The sequence below is a fragment of the Ochotona curzoniae genome, unplaced genomic scaffold (genome assembly GCF_017591425.1).
Source record: "Ochotona curzoniae isolate NIBS_2020 unplaced genomic scaffold, NIBS_Ocur_1.0 scaffold_1852, whole genome shotgun sequence".
In the NCBI taxonomy this organism is placed as follows: Eukaryota; Metazoa; Chordata; class Mammalia; order Lagomorpha; family Ochotonidae; genus Ochotona; species Ochotona curzoniae.
The window spans coordinates 36,801,966-36,820,348 of NW_024467087.1; the positions used below are offsets into that span (position 1 = coordinate 36,801,966).

Consider the following 18,383-nt stretch of genomic DNA (forward strand, 5'->3'; position numbering starts at 1 on the left):
TTCTGGCTTGTTGCTGAGAAGAGTGGAAGTGAGGCAGCTCTAGGCTTAAGAAACTTGTAAAGGGATGTCTGGAAGCAAGTTTACTGCTCTAATTTGAAGTTGTTAGTGAAGGGGCTGAGAAGGCTGGATTGGGACAAGGCAAGGTAAAACAACCTCTGGTTCCTCCTAGAAGAATTAGACTGTCTTGACTGCTTGGATCTCTTGTGGTAAGGAAACTCAATATGGACTATTTAAAATTTAAACAACTGTAGAAGTAGATTCTCATTAATTTTATATATTAATTTAAGCTTTCACATGGAAGGAAGGGACTCTTTTTCTAAAGTGACAAATTGAACTTTTCAGCTCATTTTAGGCAGGGATTGCCCCCATGTATGGGAATAGGCCACTTGTTTTATACCCTAAGTAAGCAGGATTATGTTCTGCTGCCTTTGCTGACATCAGCATATAAAGGGAAAGATAACTGTGCAGGATTAGTTCAAGATAAGAGCCTTTTCCACACTTGGGAGTGTCCACACACTCATACACACACACACACACACACACACACACACACACACACACACACACACACCATGCACACTATAATTAAGCACATTTCCCCACACATAATTGCACAGTCACATGCTTGCTGGAGTCCATCTCACAAATACACTTCAGTAGTAGCTGTATATATGTACATGCAGCAAGATGTGATAGTCGCTCCAGAGTGATCAAAGGTGTTGCACGGATGTCAATGTGGGGAGGTCATTTTAGTGTACAGATGTATACAAGCCAATAGGGACATTAACCTGCAGGTTACATTTTCCCCCTTGCCCCAGGATAAATAAACCAAACTAAAAACACAGGCTGACATCTTCCTGGGTGTCACAGAAGCAACTGCCTGGAAGGTCCACATTTTGTATTTCTGCATTCCTATGACACCTTCACTTTGCCCTGAGGGGCCTTCTCGTATAAAGAAGGTTGCTCCTCTGTGTTCACTGGCAAGGGCTTCTTCTCAGCAGACCTTTCTTCTGGCTTGCGAGCAATCAGCAGGCGGCAGGTGAGCAGGATTCCAAACACCAGAGCATGGGCATAGCGTTTGAGAGGATCACCGACCAGCTGATGAAAGAAGAGCACAGCCAACACGAGCAAAAGTAGGAAGAAGTTGGCCACATCTTTGGGACGCCCAGGCACAAGGGTCATGACGATGCCACAGGCCACCTCGAGGGCACCGATGCTTTTTCGCAGCAGAATGGAATTGATCCCCATTTTCTTCAGTAGAGGGAGGGCTCGGACATAGCTCTTGTAAGCTCGCTTCTAGAGTAGGAATATCATAAAGAAACCATTTGATTAACCATGATGTTAACATTGGAATTAAGAAAACACAAACAGGACCCCCCTTCCCTACTGTTCCCCTTTCATACCAGCCAAGGGTGTGTCATTTTTCACTTGGTCCCATAAATAGGAATCTGGTAACTGAGGCAAGGAAAAAGCAAATAACTTTCTGGGATCCCTGTGATTTAAACCTTAGCAGGAACACTGATATCTGTTTGAATGTCTCTGCCCTAATTCGTGTGTTGCAATCCTAAACCACAAGGTAGTGGTACTAATAGGTGAGTCTTTGGGGAGGTAACTAGGTCGTGAGGGTAGAGGCCTCATAAATGAAATTGGTGCTGGCATAAAAGTCGCACAAGGGACTCCGTTTGCTCGCTTTCACCATGTAAAGACATAAAGTCAGTGCGTATGAGGAATGGGTCTTCCTAGATAAGGGATGGGTTGTCACCTTGATCTTGAACTTCTCTGTCTCCACAACTGTGTACGATAAATTTGATTGCATACAAGTTACCCTCTTTATCATATGTTGTTATAGGAATCTATATGGACCAAGGCAAGCACCAAGAGTAACAAGGCAGAGAATTTGGCTTTAGAATGTAAAAATTCTGATTATAAATTATAAACAACATTAAGAATCTAAAAAGAAAATTCACTTAGTCCAAAAAACTACTATGTGCTAGCCACATGAACATTTTATAATGTCTGCCTTGTCCAAACGCAGGTATATAATATGACTACCAAGCAAAATAAAACAAGGGAAGTCACACACACACACACACACACACACACACACACACACTATAATTAAGCACATTTTCCCATGCATGCGAACTAATTTGGATTTTCCTAATTTGAAATCTGTGATAGTTCCGTAAAGAACTGAACTGGAGTTTACATTTGTGGAATCTTAAAATGAAAAGTGGCTGCTGAGCAAATAGAAATACAAAACTGCATACAAATGGTAGCTCCTGAAATATCTTTAAAATATAGTTAGACAAAATCATTCTCGTGTTCATCAAAAAAAAAAAAAATCCCAGATCTGGTTCAGTTTTGTTAGTCTTATTTCAGCAAAGATTTATTGAACACTATGGGTTGTGTATTGGAGATGAAGACACAAAGAAGACAGGGGACAAAAACATTCACTGGGAGTGGCTATTGTGGTACAACAAGTTAAAGTGCTATTTGTGAGGCTTGCTCCTCATACTGGATGCTGATCCAGTATCAGCTACTTTGCTTCTGATCCAACTCCCTGCTAATGCTTCTGGGAAGAAGTTAATGATGGCTCAGAGATTTGAGTCCCTGCCACCCACGACCCACATGGGAGATCCAGATGGAGCTCCTGGCTCTTGAGCTCACCCTAGCCCAGGTTATTGCAGCCAGTCGGGAAGTGAACCAGTAGATGGAATATCAGTATTTCTCTCTCTCCCTCTCTGTCCCATCCATTCCTCCCTCTCTCCTCTTCAAATTAATATATATATTTTTAAAGATTTATTTTATTTTTATTGGAAAGGCGGATATACAGAGAGGAGAGACAGAGGGGAAGATCTTCCATCCCATGATTCACTCCCTAAGTGAGCGCAACGGCCGATGCTATGCCCAAAGCATTGGGACCCTGCAACTGCATGGGAGAGCTGAAGGAAGCTCCTGTTCCTGGCTTCAGATCAGCTCAGCTCCGCCCATTGTGGCTATCTGGGGAGTGAACCAGCATATATAAGATCTTTCTCTCTGCAAATCTGCCTTTCCAACAACAACAACAAGAAAATTGAATCTTAAAAAATATATAATTCGTTCAAGACTGGCATCATGGCATAATGGGTTAAGCTACCACATATAACATCCTATATGAAAACTGGTTCAAGTCCCCAGCTGCTCCACTTCTGATCCAGCTCCCTGAAATGGCCTGGGAAAAGTGAAAGATAGCCCAAGTGTCTGTTCCCCTACAGCCTACATGAAATACCTGGAAGAAACTCCTGTCTTCAGTCTATCCCAGCTCCAGGTAATGCGCCTATCTGAGGAGCAAATTAATAGATGGATGAACACTCTGTGTGTGTGTGTGTGTGTGTGTGCGTGCGTGTGTGAGACTCTCATATAAACAAATAAGTCTTTCCGAAAAAAAAAAAGTATTCCTTCAAGGCTTTCACGGGGGTGTACAGGGTAATGTCCCACCGTGTGGTGCCAACATCCTATTTGAGTGCTGGGTCGTGTCTCAGCTGCTCCTCTTTCTTCTTTTCTTTTCTCTTCTTTTCTTTCTTTCTTTCTTTCTTTCTTTATTTCTTTCTTTCTTTCTTTCTTTCTTTCTTTCTTTCTTTTTTCAAAGAGGAGGAGAGACAGAGAGGAAGATCTTCTGTCCGATGATTCACTCCCCAAGTGACTGCAACAGCCGGTGCTGCGCCGACCCGAAGCCAGGAGCCAGGAACTTCTTCCTCCAGGTCTCCCACGGGTGCAGGGTCCTAAGGCTTTGGGCCGTCCCCGACTGCTTTCCCAGGGCACAAGCAGGAAGCTGGATGGGAAGCGGGGCTGCCAGGATTAGAACCGGCGCCCAATGGGATCCAGGCACATTCAAGACCAGGACTTCAGCTGCTAGGCCACCGTGCCAGGCCCAGCTGCTCCAATTTCATTCCAGCTCTGTCCTTATGGTTTCGTAAAGCAAAGGAGGATGGCCTAAAGTCTTGGGACCCTGCACCCACATGGGAGACATAGAAGAATATTCCTGCTCCCAGCCTTAGATCAGCTCATCTCTAGTTTATGTGGCCATTTGGGAAGTGAACCAGTGGATGAAAGACCTGGATCTCCTCTCTATAAAATATGCCTTTCCAATGAAAATAATGAAACCTTTACAAAAAAATTATTCAATAGTATTAACTGCCTCCATGTACTAGGCACTATCCTAAGTATTCCAGATACAGATATCAATCATTCCAAAGTACTGCCTTCCTAAAGATTAAAGTTTATAATGGAAAGAGTGGAATGCTAATACGTAAGTCAGCAAAATATTACACCTTCTGAATAAATTATATAGTAATCACAGAGAAGGTACACTTGTGGAAGTATTGACAAATAAGCAGGAGTGGAATCTTACGAGCAAGTGTATGTAACATCAATAAAGTGAGGGCACTGAAAGTAGCAGAATCTGGATAAATATAGGCCCTTAAGCACAAAATAGGCTAGTTTTCTAAGAACATTCCTCAGTTCAATGTGGACTATAGGAGGGAAGAAGCAGAAGTGAGATATGAGACAGGAGAAAAAATATGAATCAGATCATGGAGAACAATATCTATTTTACTATGAAACCTTGGAACTTTGTCCCATAACCTAGGGGTAGCAATACAAGCATTTGATTTTAAGGAAAATCCATCCGGAAATACTGTGTAGGATAGACTGTGAGAGCCACACTTGCAAACAAGGATATAAGGTGAGATACCTGGACTAGCATAATGACAGGATGGAGGGAAGGATCCACAGTCAAAAGTACATGTGAGGGCCCAGCGCGATAGCGTAGTGGTTAAAGTCCTCGCCTTGCATGTGCTGGGATCCTATATGGGCACTGGTTCTAATCCTGGCAGCCCCACTTCCCATCCAGCTCCCTGCTTGTGGCCTCAGAAAGCAGTACAGGACGGCCCAAAGCTTTGGGACCCTGCACTCGCGTGGGAGACCTGAAAGAGCTCCTGGCTCCTGGCTTCGGATTGGCTCAGCACCAGCCATTGTGGCCACTTGGGGAGTGAACCATCAGACGGAAGATCTTCCTCTCTGTCTCTCCTCCTCTCTGTGTATTCGCCTTTCCAATTTTAAGAAAAAGTACATGTGAAAGCAAAATCAATAGAATTTGGCTGTTAGCCTAATTGTGAACATGACCACATGGTCACTGTGGGTGGTCTGGCTGAGGAGCTCTTTTATGTATTAACCTCCCAGGGTCAATGGACTTATATATATTTTCAGTCTTCCCTAGAGCTGATATTCTGTAAACTACTTATCTAATGAAAGGTTTAATGAAAAAAATTATCAGAACATGGTGCTTTATTGGATGTGGCCACTAAAAAGGAAGAGCCCTGAAAATTCTCTGATCTCTGACTTTGGTGTCTGGGTAGACGGGTGTTATCATTCTCTAAATATGACAATATGTTGAATGGAACAGGTTGTCAAGATGAAGACATAGAACAGGAAGGAATAAGGAACTGGTCAGGAGATCCAAAAAGGAGTTTTAAGAAGAGAACACGTGGGCCCAGCGTTGTGGGTCAGCAAGTTAAACCACCACCTGTGACGCTGGCATCCATATGAGCACTGATTTAAGCCCTGATTGCTCTGTTTTCAATACAGCTCCCTTCTAATATGCCTTGAAAGGTAGCAGTGCTTCGGCCTCTGCCACCAACATGGGAGACCCCAGTGGAGCTCCTGGCCCAATTCTAGCCTTTGTAGTAATTTTGGGGAGTAAACCAGTCTCTTTTTCTCTGTCACTCTTTCAAGTAAATAAAAGAAGCCTTGGAAAGGAAGGAAAGAAGCAAGGAGGGAGGAAAGGAAGGAAGAAAAAGAGAGAGAGAGAAAGAAAGAAAAGGAAGAAAGAAAGAGAAAGGAGAAAGAAGAAAGAAAAAGAAAGTGAAAGAAAGCGAAAGAAAGCGAAAGAAAGAAAAAGAAAGAAAGAAAGAAAGAAAGAAAGAAAGAAAGAAAGAAAGAAAGAAAGAAAGAAAGAAGAAAAGAAAATCTTTTTTTCTTTTTTTTCAATGACAAAGCTACTGTATTTGGAGGTAAGTTAGAGGACTGAAAACTGGTGGTTTTGAGGTGAGAGATTGGAAGATCTGTATGGGTCAGACTGATTCATCAGCCCACATGGGAATCCTGAGATGATGGGCTTGTTAGTGCAGAGCAATGCTGACCACCACATGCCATACCACACGAAAGCTATGGCTGGGGGCCTGTCTAGCAGACTGGATCCCAGTAACTGTCTGAGTGTTGGAATAGGAGATGGGTCACATTAGGCAGGGACATGACACTAACCAGCATGCAAGAGAACCAGGTCCAGGAGTAGAATCCATGGGGTACATGTGGGCCCAACCCTATGAAGAAAAGAAAATCTAACAGCCAAAAGTGGCATATACAAGACAGCCAGCCCTTCATAAATGTGAAGATTTGTTCCAGGATTCCATCCCCCCTACTCCACTCCCCAAAATGGATGTTCAAAGTCCCTTATATGAAAGGGCATAGTATTTCCACATACTATACACACATGTTTCTGTATGCTTTAGATCATCTCTAGATTATTATAATACCTAATACAATGTAAACTCTATGTAATTAGCTTTTATACTTTGTAAGATTGGGGAGTCTTTTTCCTGCCAATGGCTATTTGGATATTTATAACATCATTCACAAGCCATACAAAATTATCAACTTAAAAATTAGCCTGCAATAAATTTATTGAATTTCAAGTCCCACCTGTGGTTGTCTTGGCAGGGCTAGAACGAATATTTTGAACTGAACATCCCCCACTCCTGGCTTAGGAAATAATTATATGAAAAAGTCTGTATATGTTCAATACAGATAACTTTGCCCCTGAATATTTCCCATCTGCAGTTGGCTGAATTCATGGATGTGAATTCATGGATGGGAAGGATTGGCCATACTGTACCAATTTATACCAGAAACCAAAGCATGTGTGGATGTTGATATCTGAAGAGGATCTTGGAAACAATCCCTAGCTGGTACTGAGGAAAAACTGTACTATAAAAATTGGACAGAAAGCCAACTAGATCTAGAACAAATGGGAAGTAATTTTTCTCATTTCTGAACAAGTCAATGTACCTTTATTTAATGGATTAATTTTTGTGAGTGGCACAGATAATCCTCAATGAAGACTATTAAAAGGCTGATGGTTTAGTGAAAAAATGCATGGTTTGGATTCAAATACAGTTGGCTTCAAATCCCAGCTCTGCCACCATTTAGCGTTCATGAAAAATTTGACCTCTTTGAGCCTCATTTTGCTGAGCATGGCTAGGACTAAAGGTGAAATGAATAAGGCTACTTGCCTTGGGGGTAACATTTCAGAGGGCACCAATTAATCAGGTTAAATAACATTCATGATGAAGAAAATATCAAAATTTTAACTAATCAGGCTCTCACTTGCACATGCATGACTGTCTCACCTTTCTCTAGTTCTCATTCTGTCAGACTGTTATTATTTAAACTTCACTTAAGTCTCCCTCTACCATTCCCCTGGAATCCTGGCATAGTAGGCTAAGTTTCTGCCTTTGTGGCTAACATTCCATATGGGCACTGGTTTGAATCCTAGCTACTCCACTTCCCATCCAGCTCACTGCTTGTGGCCTGGGAAAGCAGCAGAGGTTGACTCAAGTCCTTGTGGAAGACTCAGAGGAGGCTCCTGGCTTTGATCAGCTCAGCTGCAGCCGTTGCAGGCATTTGGGGAGTGAACCAATGGATAGATGGAAGAACTCTCTCTCCCTCCTTCTCTCTATGATTCTGCTTTTCAAATAAAAATAAAATCTTCAACAAAAGTCACCTCACACTATGAAATACAATGTATCTGTTGCTTTCCTCCCAAGTGTCTAGTTTGAATTAACTATTTTTGAGGGGAAATTAAGAGGAAGGTTGACCAGTAGGCAAAGTACAACGCAGAGCTGTACAATCAGATCAACATGATGTAGAGCTAAGTTGTGAGCGAGGGCACAAGGTGGTAATGACAAGCCTGACCCTTTCTCTCACTACTAACCTAGACACATGCAAGTTGACTACTCCTTCCCCCTCTGAACTCTGCAGATGGCAGCTGAAGGAGATTTGGGAAAGAAATCCAGACCTTAACACTTAATGACCATTTCTAATTAGCAACTGAAAGTTTCTCAAGAGGCAATTCCCGAGTGTAAACTTCTGCCCTAACATAGGAGGTAAGATGACTTTCATTTAGTTAGTTTAGAGCCACACTTCTAGAAGCTGGCTGAGTGGCTTCTGGAAATCCTCCTCATTTTTTTTTTTTTTTTTTTGGCTCAGACTAACCATGTCTCATTCAAAAATAGTTTCTTATCTATACTACAGGGTAATCTGTAGCCTGGGTCCAAATTCCATGTCTTTAAATAGAGTTCCTATGCCTTTACAGATATTTTTTCTCTCCACCTGGTGTAACACCATATTACTTTTTCATTTGTTCAGTTAACCTCTTAAATAACAGCTGTGGATATTTTTATGCACCTGTTGCCTCTTTCATTCCTCTTTCTCTCAAGAGAAAACTGCATGTGGATAAGCCATTTCATCAAATCTTTAATTGAAAGCTGAGCAGACACAGATAGGGTCTATGCTCTAGGAGTCCAGACAGGGAATATTTAGTCTGTTATAGATGAGACTAAGCTTGGAAGGCTCGATATTAGAAGAAGCCCCTTTATTTTGTTTCTCTTTCAGAGCAGGGTAGAGATATCAAAAAAATTCTGCAATGGCCAGTCCTGTCATTATGCTTAATTCTAACAACAGAAGGGTCACATGTCTTAAGTCTATAGTAACTAGGTCTCTAAAGACCTTAATTGTATTGATAGCAAGAATAAAGATGGTTAATAGACTCACTTTGTTAAGTCTCTTTTCTTTCCATCGCAATGACCCAGACCCTGACATCATAGCTTTCTTATAGTGGAGGAAAGCAGCAGAGATTTTGTTTTAAATTTGGATTTTAGTTTTAGATCCCTCAGTCAAAGGCCAATCATCCAGCAATACCCTTGGACCAGAAGTCTTTTTTAAAAATATTTTATTTTTATTGGAAAGGTAGATTTCACAGAGAGAAAAGTAGAAGATCTTCCAGCTACTGATTTACTCCCCAAGTGTCTGCAATGGCCAGAACAGAGCTGATTCAAATCCAGGAGCTTCTTCTGGGTCTCCCACAGGGGTGTAGGGCCCCAAAGCTTTGAGCCATCCTCTATTGCTTTCCCAGGGCACAAGCAGGGAGCTGGATGGGAAATGGAACGCCGGGACATGAACTGGTGGTGCCCATGTAAGATCCCAGTGCTTTCAAAGTGATGATTTAGTCACTGAGCCATCATTGCAGTACACCCTTAAAAGTCTCTTTTTAAAGAGTTATTTGTATATTTGAAAGGCAGAGCATCATAGAAAGGGGGGAGAGACAAAGAGAGGGATCTTCCATCCCCTGGTTCACTCCCCAACCCCCAGGAGCCAGAAACTTCACCTGAGCCTCCTACATAGGTGACAGGCCCAAACACTTGGGTCATCTGCCACTGTCTTCCAGATAGACGAGCAGGAAGCTGGAGCAGAAGTGGAGTAGTAGATTCACCTGCACTTGGGTGTGAGCTGCTGGCATCTTAATTTGCCCCTGGACCAGAATTCTTAAGAGAAGTTAAATTCCAATTTCAGTTTCATCCCTAAATTGCTTAGAGAAAATTACTAAGCACTTGATTACTTCACTTTCCCCTTTGGTAAAAATAGATGAGCATTTTGAAGAGTTAATCAAAGAATCAAAGTTTCACAATGTCATCTGAGAATCCCCCTCACATGTGCACACATTTCATCATTAATGAGCCACACAACTAAAAACCCATACATTTTGAAGCTACAATAGTTATTTAATGTTAACTGCAATGAATCTATCAGGTCCATTCTTGCGGTCTGAAAACATATGACTCAGATATGAGTCAAAAGCATATGGAGCCTTTCTTTAGTCATATTCTCCTCTCTTTTTTTCTTTTTGTCATTTATTCTTCACAACACTCAAGGTCCATGATCTCATATTAATGAGATTAAACTTGAGCAGCTCAAGACAGTCAAATAATATTCATCTTTCATTAAAATTAATAACTGACCCAAAGCAGTTAATAGGACAAAATGAGAACAGAGAGTAAGTGGTTTGGTCCACTTGACTTCATTTATGCCAATTAGGTAAAAGAAATAATAATTAATCTAACATGTTGAATAATTCACATGTATAGGGTTCAAAAACAGGGAAAAGCAATTTATGTTGCTAGAAGTCAGGACAGTAACTATCCATGCAGAGAGCTAGTAACCGGAAAGGCCCGTGAGGAGTTGGTGCTATTTGTGCTATTTGTGCTGTTTGTGCTGTTTGTGGTCATGTGCTATTTCTTGATGTGAGTGCTAGTTACATGGGAAAATTCTGAAACTTCCTTGAGCTGTACATGTATGTACATTTTTCAGTATCTGTGTCAAACTTCAATAAAATATAAAGGAGTGGAAAAGCAGAAGGGAGCATTAATGGAATACATTTCGGCTAAAAGTCTCAGCCTGGTTGCTGTCGCATAGGCCATAAAGCCTACAGGAGTGTTGAAAAATGTACTGACCCATGTATGATTTTCCTAAAGCTCTGTAGGGGAAAAAAGCCACACGTGAATCAGAGATTATTGTTAAGTGCAATAAAAGCCCATGATATATTTAATTGCCAAAATATCCATTTGAATGTTTTTTCAACTGCTTTTTAGGAATGCCCACCTAAAGAAGAAGCTGGCTGGCAATGACAGTCCTTCTAACTCCCCTACAAGCTCTCTGATCTTAGCTTCAATGTGTAGTTCAGCTCCTAATGGCTAGCTGTGTGAATGACGCCAAGTCACTTCACATCTCAAGGACTCCAGTTCCTCTGGAAGGGACTAACCATACTGTGCTACTCCAGAGAGCAGTCTGTGCATCAGTGAATTACTGCTTTTTTACCTAGTTGGAAAGCAATTAATGGCAGTGATTTGAAGCATAAAAGATTACCTGTGAGTGTTAAATAAGTTGCCCAAACAAGTTAGGAGCAAACGTTTTGCCAGGTTATGCAAGCCGGGGCATTTAATTGTCAATAACCTAATCAATCAAATTGACAGATCTTTACCATGAGGGGATGCAAAGATCAGAGACTTGCCCTATTGTCCCCATGGCCCAAATCCTTTGCTTCATTGTGACATAATTTTGGTATTTTCATACCATTCTATATATGGCTCCCTGCTTTTACAGAATGGAACCACTGGTACATAAATCAGAATACCAAATTTAAAGCAAGCCAAGCATTCATATATTCCCAGTCACTGCTTATCAGTACCTGTAAATGCTGTCAGTTTCAAATGAGCTAATGAAGGCATTTATTCAAAAGACTGGCTAATCATGTTGAATTCACATGGGATTTAGAGTACTCCATAATGCTACTTGCTAAACCTGGAGGAAGTATTGGCAACACATCCAAATACACTACTCAGAAATGTTTCTGGGGCTAGCACAGTAGCACATCAGGTTAAGCCATCACCTGCAGAGTCAGCATCCCATGTGGGCCCCAGACTGAGTCTTTGCTGCTTCACTTCTGATCCAGCTTCCTGCTAATGAGCCTGGAAAGACCACAGAGGATAGTCCAAGTCCTTGGGTCCCTTGAGCTGAAGGTCTGAAGAAGCTCCTAGTTCTTGGCTTTAACCTGGCCCAGCCCTAGCAGTTGCTGCCATTTGAGAAGTGAACAATTAGATGGAAATTTTTCTGTCTCCTCTCCCTCTTTCTAATTCTGCCTTTCAAATAAGTAAACTAAATCTTAATTTAAAAAAGTCTATTCACCAGGGCACATGGAAATATCATCTTATCCTTTTTAAAAATAGGCTTATTTATTTTGATTTGAAAGTGAAAGTTATAGAGATAAAAAGAGAGCAAGAGAGAGAGAGAGATCGTCCATTTGCTGATTCATTCCCCAAATGACTTGCAACAGCTGGAGCTGGGCTGGTCTGAATCTAGGCGCTTCCTCCAAGTCTCCCATGTGGGTACAAAGACCCTAGCACTTGAGCCATCATCTGCTGCTTTTTCAGGTCACAAGCAGGAAACTGGTTGGCAAGTGGAGTAGTTGGAACTCAAACTGGCACCCATAAGGGATGCCAGTACTGCAGGCAGAGGATTATCTCACTATGCCACAGTATGGTCCTTTGTTCTTCTATCTAAATACTTGATCTCAATCCTTGAAACTAACCAAATGACTTCGGAAACTGTATAAAATAGATTCAATTATTGTTTATCAACTCACCTAGAGCATTTCTTGAATATCTCCTATGGGAAACACTGTATCAGACATTTTCTATGAATTACATTTAACATTTACACAACCTTCTGAGGTAGGGTTTATTATCCTCATTTCATTATGAGTATCAGGACTTGAACCCAAGCCTATAATGATTCTACAACCATCAAACTCTCCTGGATTCTCCAACTGAGATAGAAGAGTTCATAATTAATTTTTTCTGTTTGGTTTTTGAGCAGTGATTGTTCATGGAAAAGTAATATACCTAAGCATAAAATTAATGATTTTGAAACAATAAAAAATTAACATAGAAGAAAAAATCTGGCACATAAATTTGAAGAATTGGTTTTGAAGTTAAAAAAAAAACCTCAAAAATATGGATTGGGTAATTAAGCTGGTACAATAAAAGAAGAATGTGCCAGATAATTTTCAAGAATCCATTGTAAGTTCTGGCATTAAAAAGATAAAATTGAACTAAGAAAACAAGAGTTTTAACTATTAATGATCCCCCTACTGGGAATATTGAGTCATCGTCTTGGTTTCTACTATCTGCTCTGTCAACAGCCTACCCTAACACCTTGGATAAATAATCAAACTTGATCTACTTCAGTTTGTTCATCAGTAAAAATATGAAATAACTAATAAAACGAATTTACCATGTAGAGATGTTTTAAGAACAAATAACCTTAAAACAACAACAAGGCATTCAGGGCTTCTAAGAAATGCCTCTGCAATCAACATATGACTAACACCATCAATGCAGAGGAATCACTCCTAAATGGAAAACAGAAAATCCTAGGTAATCATTCTATTTGAGGCAAGATTGGGGTTCTGAGGGACTATGGCCCCTTTCTAAGAAGCAAACAATGGCTTCTGAACTGCATAATCAAGAGCTAACCAGAAAGGTTGTGATCAGCCAAGGTAATGCCATAATGACTCATACATTCACCCAGCCATTCCACAAATATACGTTGGCACCGTCTTTGTACTGAGCTGGATGCCCCCTTCCTTTTCCTATGGGTTCAGGTACATAAAGCTGGGCTAAACCTAGGCACTGTGCAGGGGTCCCCATGTCAAAGAACCCTCTTTTAGCCTATGGTCTGATGCTCAGTGCAGGAGGAGACCCTAGAAAAGGGCAGTCTGAAAATTCCCTTCAAGCTTCACTCCACAGTGACATCTACCTTCCAGTTAGATATAGTCTTTGCATTCCCTCCAGATGCCTCTGAGCACAGAAGTACTGGAATGTGTATACACACACACACACACACACACACACACACACACACACACGGTTCTATATTGCTATCTCTGCTTATACCTGTCATAATATGTTCCTGTGTACGGTAGGAAACCTTCATGCTTCTTTCTTCTGCCTTTTATTATGCTGCAAAAAAACAGCTCCACTCCCTAGGAAGACACCTACTGTACACCCATTTGTGGCTGGTCCTTTTTGTGAGCTCCTGCCAAGCTGGTAGGAAGCTTCCCGATGACTCCATCTTAGTTGGATCGCCTGCAGAGCCTAACACCGTACATAGGGTGCAGCGGTGGGAGGGGGGGTGAGGGGTGGCTAAGGCAGCTGAGGAAGAGTCAGGAGAGCAGGGAGTATAATAAAGAAGAGGGTCATGTCCCTAAGCTTAAAAATATCTATGGTACATATACGCAAACATATAAACAGAGCTACATACGAAAAGTAAAGCCAGAGCAAATTCATGTATTTATACTCTAACACTAAACTACTATAGCCAAGAAAAAAAAAAAAAACATAGACATTTCCCCTCCACCCTGGTCCCTCTGCCCCAACCTCTTCAAGCCCTTTAGTGGCTTCTGCCACCCTACCCCGACCCTCCCCTCCTCAATGCAGCCTGCTTTGGATAACTCACTTTGACCTGATTTCAATTCCATCTGGTCAAATATGCTGGGAGGAGGGGAGGAGAGAAGAAGCACATTGGGATTTGCCACTGAGGCTAGACCTAAACCCAAAGAGTGCGGCCCCTCCCCCACCGCAGGGTGCTCCTGTGGTGAGAAGGGAAGGGAAAGCGCAGGCTGCAACCCTGAGACTGAAGCCAGGGCTGCCTGCAAACATTTTCTGGGCATCTATAATTTGCCAGTCTCCATCCATTTGCAGCTCACGTTGAGGGACCCTGGCAAGCTCTGCAGTGGGTTCCAGGAGAGCTATTAATCCCTCTCAACATGCGAGGTTCTTCTGCTCTGCCTCGGCTCTAACAGAGGGTTCCTCTTGTGTCTTTCCTCTAACCCCTTTTGCTGCTGCCCTTAGCTCCTTTCCTCTCTTGACCTTGAGAGGTCAGTAAAGTGCCTCATTCCCACTCCCTCTCACCTCCCCCACCAAATCCCATTCTGATAACCCTACAAAAGCTTCCAGAAGCAGGTTCTCTTCCACTGGGGCAGAGAAAACAAGAGGCAAAGTGACAGGGAGAGGTGAGAGACCGAAAGTGCTGGAAACATCCCTTGCCATCTCTAGTACTCTACAGCATAAGAGAAAGCCCTCAGCACGCCCAGCCCCCCACCCCCCACTCCCTGGTTGCAGAGGCAAGGTTTAGCTAGTCAGCTTCTGTAATTCCAATTCTGCAGAGGGGAAAACCTGCAGAGGAACTGGCCCCGAACAGGCACAGAATCCAAGGTGGCCAATTGTGGACTGATTTGTGGGTGAGAAAAAAAAAAAAAAAGCAGACTTTGCAGATTTAGTAGATTAACCCACACACAAAACAAAATAAAACAAAAACAGCTTGCCCTAGGGAGAAGGGCAAGAATCAGAAGCTCAGTGACCTTTGCACGGACCAAGTCTGCTTTGTCTCCAGGATCCAGATACCCACCACAGGGGCTGGAGGAATACCTCCCCAGCCCCTACACATTACCCATTCTGTCCCCCAGCTCCTTCCCTCTTTCTCCTTTGTTCTTCCCTAAAATAAATCAACTCTGCAGCTTGTTAAACTCTTAGCTCCAGGGAAAGGCATCAGACTGGCAGACTGGTGGCCCAGACTTTGGGTGTGTGCTGGAAAGAGGGGAGGACTCCTGCCCGTGACAGGTGCTGCGCAGGTCCCAGCCTCCTGGCTTACTTGGGGATGGGGGGACTCACTGGCCCAACATAGCCCCCCAATAAAACCACTCTTCTCCAGCTGCTGCTTCTGAGCGGCAAAGTTGTTGGGGGAGAAGGGAGGGTCCGGGGTGGGGGTAGGGATTGAGGGTCTCGGACTGGGGAGTGAGAAAGAAGGGGAGAGGTCTTCACAGCCCCCTAGGGGGTGCGCGCCTCGTCACCCGCTGACTTCACTTACCATCTCACTGTAGGCATCCTTGCTGAGCCTGGGGGTCAACTTGATAGTGCCCATGAAAACAAAGAAGAGTCCCAGGGCCACGGAAAGGGCCACGATAGTTATGGTTCTGGGGGATGCCATGGGGTCACCAAGGCAAGTCCCAACTAATCCTGCTTTGCGCAGACGGTCAGTCTAGGATGCAGTAGGCTAGCACAGGGACAGCTAGAGGGACGCTGCGGAGGCAGCAGGCAGCTAGAATGACAAAGGGAGAGGAGGGAGCTCGAGAGAAAAATTGAGAGATCGAGATTCAACCGCTCTCACTATCACAATCGCTGGGTCCTAATGCCCTACGCCTGCTTCGCACAGGCCAAAAAGACTGTCTGGAAGTTAAAGGAAGTCCCCAGTCGAAGCGGAAACTCGCACTTTCGAAGAGCAGGAGGTAGCTTACGCTTCAAGTATCGTCAAGGAGCCGCTCCTGCCTGCAGGAGTTCTAGAAGACGTTCTTTTTGCCGCTTCCCCCATCCCCAGCACTTTGTATCTCCTCCCCTCCTAGCTTGTAGCCATTCACACCCCTTTTCCACCTCTTTCCCTCAATCAAATTGTCAGTCCTCAGAGAATTGTTGGTTTCTGAAGTGAGTGCCACTTAAGGGTAAAACTGCAAAGTTGCGAGGCGCTGCTGTTGAAGAATGCTTTATTGTTCTGTTGCTGAAAGGCTTTCCGAGGCGCCCGTGGCCCAGTGGCTAACTCCAGAGTGTTTAGTTCGTTATTCAAGGCCCTATTGCCTACCGCTTTATGGGGGATTGATCTTTGAACAGCTCTCAAGGCTACTACCAACCTGGTAACCCAAACCTTTCCTAACCCTCCCCTCCTCCCCGCATCACTCCACAATCCTTACTTCCTATATAAAGGCTTTCCCAGCCTATTCCCAGCTGGACATGATTGCTCCCTCCGATTTTCTCTAACAACAACCAATATTTATTGAATGTTTACTAGGTGTTAGGCACTGCCCTAATCGAATCTTTAAAAGCAACACTGTGAGCTAGGTATGAGTCACCATTTTTTAGGGCTGGGAACACTGAGTTCCAGGGAATTAAGTAACCTGCTCAACGGTATACAGCCAGTCGGCGGAGATCAAGGATACAAATCTGGACAGTTATTTCTAGAGCCCAGGCTCTCCATATGGCTCCGCTGCTTTTCCAAAACAATAATTTGCACAATTAGCATGCACATCCAGTGTTGTCATACCCGGAAGGTCAGGGTTTCAATACCAGATCTGGCACTCACTGTGTGAACTTGGACACTTTTCTTCCCTTCTCCGAACCTCGTTCCCACATTTGTAAGAAGTGGAGGAAAAGTGTGCTGCCAAGCTTTGCTGTAACAATTTCATGTATGTAAATCACCTAGCACAACGTCTAACACGCAACAATAACTCAGAGAGTGTGAGTCTCTCCTGCTTTTTCTGCCTTCCTGCTCCATTCCAAATTAGATTATAAGGATTTAAAGGAATAGGAACCACTCTGCATATGCCCCACCGTCCTAAAACAATGCCTTTTGTGCACCAGATCCTAATAAATCTTGGTGGGGAGGGGGGATGATTTTAAATGCAAATACTTCTGGGAGTGGTAATACTAAGATTTAAGCTATCACAACCTGTGAGGGAAGAATTCAGGCTCTTTTCTGATTATAATTCAATTTACAAATTACTGAGAATGTATCATATGTATACAAGTGAATTAAACACCATCAGAACACACTGACGAAGGAGATACAGACCTTATTCCCAGTGGATTTATTGAAAGCAGAACAAGTTAGAGAGAAGATTCCTTCCATAGACATAAAAAACTGGAAAAAATATTCCAAAATGTGAAATATTCATCATTATAATTTGCTTTCCAAATGCCCTATATTAATATGGCATTAAAATGAGCACTTGGGGTCCTGGCGGTGTGGCCTAGCGGCTAAAATCCTCACCTTGAACGCGCCAGGATCCCATTTGGGCACTGGTTCTAATCCCGGCAGTCCTGCTTCTCATGCAGCTCCCTTCTTGGGACCTGGGAAAGCAGTCGAGGATGGCCCAAAGCTTTGGGATCCTGCACCCCTGTGGGAAACCTGGAGGAAGAAGTTCCTGGATCTTGGCTCCGGATCGGTGCAGCACTGGCCATTGCGCTCACTCATCATCCGATGAATCATCGGATGGAGGATCTTCCTGTCTCTCCTTCTCTCTGTATATCTGACTTTCCAATAAATAAATAAATCTTAAAAAAAAATGAGCCCTTGGGAAACATAGTCACAGAGTTAAGCAATTGATCATTGTTTTTTCTTTCAAATTATGTGATAAAGACACTAGCAAATATTCTTTATAAAAATGTGTGAAGGACTAAGAAATATAAGGGCACAACAATTCATAGTCCCACTATAAAGAGATAAACCTCCATATTTTTATTGTTCAATATTTTAGCCTTTTTCTTTACTGCCTCTCTGCGAGCAAAATATGTAAATTTGCTCTTAAAAATTTGATTTGACAATGCAGTTAATCCCCCCTTTGTTTATTAGTATTTTATCTTGTCATTAGGCTGTATTCACAAACCACAATTGCTACATAATGCCTTAGCATCATTTGAATGTACTATAATTCATTTATTTTCCTGTTGCTAGACATTGGTGCTTTTTCCATGGTTTTTACCTCTACAAGTAAAAAGATCAGTGATGCACATTCTTGTGTATAGTCTGTGCCTAAATACCTGATTTTTTCTTTAGGATGAATTCCTGCAGGTTAAATGATTCAAAATTATAACATTTTCGTATATACATATATATTCGTACAT

General features: G+C 42.6%; 2 protein-coding genes across 2 annotated transcripts in view; one reads left to right on the forward strand and one right to left on the reverse strand.

Annotated features, from left to right (window-relative positions):
* Positions 1–547: 547 nt before the first annotated feature.
* On the reverse strand, positions 548–15,825 carry TMEM35A (transmembrane protein 35A). The gene is made up of 2 exons (XM_040999889.1): positions 15,580–15,825; positions 548–1,296 (listed from the first exon to the last, which is right to left on the reverse strand). Exons 1-2 carry the CDS (start codon positions 15,697–15,699, stop codon positions 913–915), a joined length of 504 nt encoding a protein of 167 aa, XP_040855823.1. The 5' UTR covers positions 15,700–15,825; the 3' UTR covers positions 548–912.
* Positions 15,826–15,900: 75 nt separating this feature from the next.
* Positions 15,901–18,383, forward strand: part of TRMT2B (tRNA methyltransferase 2 homolog B) — a 34,436-nt gene continuing 31,953 nt past the window's right edge. Inside the window, 1 exon segment of the mRNA XM_040999551.1 lies at positions 15,901–15,997. Coding sequence (XP_040855485.1) covers positions 15,901–15,997 — 97 coding nt within the window.